Consider the following 3,772-nt stretch of genomic DNA (forward strand, 5'->3'; position numbering starts at 1 on the left):
TTGGCTCCCTTTTGCTCACTTTTTTAAAAGTTGAGGCTCTTAGGGCAAAGGGGAGATTGTCAAAGCTTTCCCTACAGAGGACAGTGGTTGTGTTGGGTCAATGTTGACTATTTTCCGGTGCTGGATTTGTGTGCCCAGGTTCTGTGAAATCCTGGTATTTATTGGCTATTTGCCTTTTGTATTCATGTCTGATGTGTTTTAATTAGTCTGCTAATCTACTGGCTTTCAAGCAGGACAGAGTAGCCATCACTGCTGTAAATTCCTCCCCATAGATACTCCAGCATGTGGAGCCCACACCACTCTGGGACTGTGTGCTGCCTCCACTTGATGCCTGTGCTTGGCCAACCTTCCTCTGTACCAGATTGAAACAGACCTTTTCTGAAGATCTTCCAAATTATCTTCTGCTGGAAAATTGTTACATGCCCAATGTTACTCCAAAACCAGTTCAGAGGCTGGATTTGCTTTTGTTTTGAGGGTAATGGGGAAAGCTCAGAAAAAGACACATTTCCTCTCTACCCTCTTGGCTCCACCTCCTTCAGATAATCTTATTGTTGCTATGGAATACTCTACTTTGTGTATGATGATTTTTATTTTCCAGATCTGGAAACTTCAAGTGAAGCAGAATGAAAGGAAAGAACATCAGCTACATCAGTGAATTCATTCTCCTAGGCTTCCCCACAACCCCACGGCTCCAGTATTTTCTTTTTCTTCTCTTCCTTTTTGTTTATCTCTTTGTATTCTTAGAAAACTTCATTATCATCTTCACTATCTGGGTCAACAATTCCCTTCATAAGCCTATGTACTATTTCTTAGGAAATATGTCATTCCTTGAAGTTTGGTATGTCTCTGACATCATTCCCAAGATGCTGAGTGGTTTTCTCTTTCAGCAAAAAAGCATTTCATTTGTTGGATGCATGATCCAGTTGTTTTTCTTCCTTTCTCTTGTCTGCACTGAGTGTGTCCTTCTGGCCTCCATGGCCTATGACCGCTATGTAGCCATCTGTTACCCACTCAGGTATGGAGTAATCATGACTACAAAGCTTTGTATACAGCTGGTGGCCTTTTCCTATGCAACTGCCTTCATCATCTCTGTGATCAAAGTCTACTTTATCTCTCATGCCACATTCTGTGGGTCTAGTGTCATTAATCACTTTTTCTGTGATATCTCCCCTATTCTTAAACTAGCTTGCACAGACTTCTCAACCGCTGAACTTGTAGACTTCATCCTGGGGTTTATCATATTGGTGTTTCCACTCATTTCTACCATGCTGTCATATGGTTATATCTCTTCAGCTGTTATACGGATACCATCATCCACAGGCCGTTGGAAAGCCTTCTCTACATGTGCTTCTCATCTCATCGTTGTGATCATTTTCTATACAGCCTTGATCTTCATATATGTCCGTCCCCAGGCCATTGACCAAAAGAGTTCCAACAAACTGATTTCAGCTATATACACTATTGTAACTCCAATTGTGAATCCTCTGATCTATTGTCTGAGAAATAAAGAATTCAAGAATTCCTTTAAAAAGACTCTGGGGCTAGCTCATACTCTTGAAAAGTGAACCTTCTACTATCCAAGCATAAAACATCCCAGAATTTTAACTATGTCTAAATAATCTATAACTATATTTTATAACTAACAGTAGTAATTGTGATGGTAATGGTGGTAGTAGTGCTAATGATTATAATTTTGTGGGTTTTCAGTCATGTCTGACTCTTTGTGATTCCATTTGGGGTTTTCTTGACAAAGATACTGGAACATGTTGGCCATTTCCTGCTCTAGCTCATTTTACAGATGAGGAACTGAAACAAGCAGGGTTAAATGACTTGTCAAGGGTCACACAGGAGGCCATACTGTGATGTATATATCACATGACTAATTTGGGGATTTATTTTGCTGGACCAGACAAGTTTGTTTTAGAATTTATTAATTATAAAGGGAATAAGCATGGTGTCCAGAGATGTCAAATTAGCATCCTGACTGACTATGGCTTGAACCAGATTAAAATGTAATTGGGAAATATTTAACACACTAAATAAAAATACAATACAATATAAATTATGGTTCATTTGTGATTTTCTAAGTAAATATTCAGCCTGCAGGGATCTCTTTACATCCAAATTTCATATCACTATATGAAAAATGGATGGGCATTTGCTTTCTACAATTTTGAAAATTAAATTAGAGAAATGAAACTTATTAGAAATATATGATAATTTTAGATCTGGTACAATTAAGCCACCTTCATTTATAAAACCAAAACTCACAAGAACATCAATAAATAATCAAGAGATGGAGGTTATTTTCCCCAAAATAAAGTAAGCTTCTTGGGGGGCAAGAATCAAATTTTGTAATCAGGGGTGGTAGTCTCAGATTTGAAAAAAAAGTTTAGAGTTTGGGGCCTTAGCAATTGTCTAATTGATAAATGGTCAAAGGATATGGACAGACAATTTTCAGATGAAATTAAAATCATTTCTAGTCATATGAAGAATGATCACTATTGATTAGAGAAATGAAAACTAAAACAACTCTGAGATATCACCATGCACTTCTCAGATAGACTAAGATGACAGGAAAAGATAATGACAAATGTTGGAGGGGATGTGGGAAAACTGTGACACTAATACATTGTTGGTGGAGTTTGTGAATTGATCCAACCATTCTGGAGAGCAATTTGGAACTATGCTCAAAATGTTATCAAACTCTACATACCCTTTGATCCAGCAGTGTTTCTACTGAGCTTATATCCCACACAGATCTTAAATGATGGAAAGGGACCCACATGTACAAAAATGTTTGTGGCAGCCCTTTTTGTAGTGCCAAGGAACTGGAAAATGAGTGGATACCCATCAGCTGGAGAATGGCTAAATAAGTTATGGTATATGAAAGTTATGGAATATTATTGTTCTGTAAGAAACGACTAGCAGGATGATTTCAAAGAGGTCTGGAGAGAGTTACACAAAGTGAAACTAAATTAAATGAGCAGAACCAGGATTTCATTGTGCATGGCAACAGCAAGATTGTGCAAGAGCAAAAGTCAAATTTAAATATAAGGAGAAAGATGGAAAAGAACATAAAACAACAAAAAGAATCTGGCCATAGAAAATTATTATGGTGAAAGAGAAGACCAAGACACAAACACAGAAACGACAACAATGTCAAACACATGTGAGCAAAGCCCCCCACCAAAAAAAAGGGGAAATTGGGCTAAAGACCAGAAAACTCAAGGAAGAGTTCAAAAAGGAATTTAAAAATCAAATGAGCAAGGTAGAAGAAAAATGGAGGAGAAATGAGTGATGCAAGAGAATTATGAAAAAAGAATCAACAGCTTGGAAAAAGAAAACAACTCCTTAAAAATACAATTGACCAAATGGAAAAGGAGATAAAAAAGTTAAGTGAGGAAAATAACTTATTAAAAATTAGAATTGGACAAGTGGAAACTAATGATTCTATGAGACATCAAGAATCAATTAAACAAAATCAAAAGAATGAAAAAACAGAAGAAAATATAAGATCCTTCTTTGGAAAAACAACTGCTCTTGAAAAGAAATATAGAAAAGACAATGAAAGAATTATTGAACTATCTGAAAACCATAATTGAAAGGAGTATTTGGATATCATACTGCAAAAAAATTATGAAGGGAAATTGTCTTGATATCCTGGAACTAGAGAACAAAAGCTCCAATGAAAGAATCCACCAATCACCTTCAGAAAAAGATGCCAAAATGAAAATTCCAAAGGACATTATAACAAAAGTATAAAACCAGG

The 3,772-nt window shown here is 36.4% G+C and overlaps 1 protein-coding gene across 1 annotated transcript; it reads left to right on the forward strand.

Annotated features, from left to right (window-relative positions):
* The first annotated feature begins 623 nt into the window (after positions 1–623).
* On the forward strand, positions 624–1,565 carry LOC127546819 (olfactory receptor 6B2-like). The gene has a single exon (XM_051973759.1). It carries the CDS (start codon positions 624–626, stop codon positions 1,563–1,565), a length of 942 nt encoding a protein of 313 aa, XP_051829719.1.
* The last annotated feature ends 2,207 nt before the right edge of the window (positions 1,566–3,772 follow it).

Source organism: Antechinus flavipes, chromosome 2, assembly GCF_016432865.1.
Source record: "Antechinus flavipes isolate AdamAnt ecotype Samford, QLD, Australia chromosome 2, AdamAnt_v2, whole genome shotgun sequence".
NCBI lineage: Eukaryota > Metazoa > Chordata > Mammalia > Dasyuromorphia > Dasyuridae > Antechinus > Antechinus flavipes.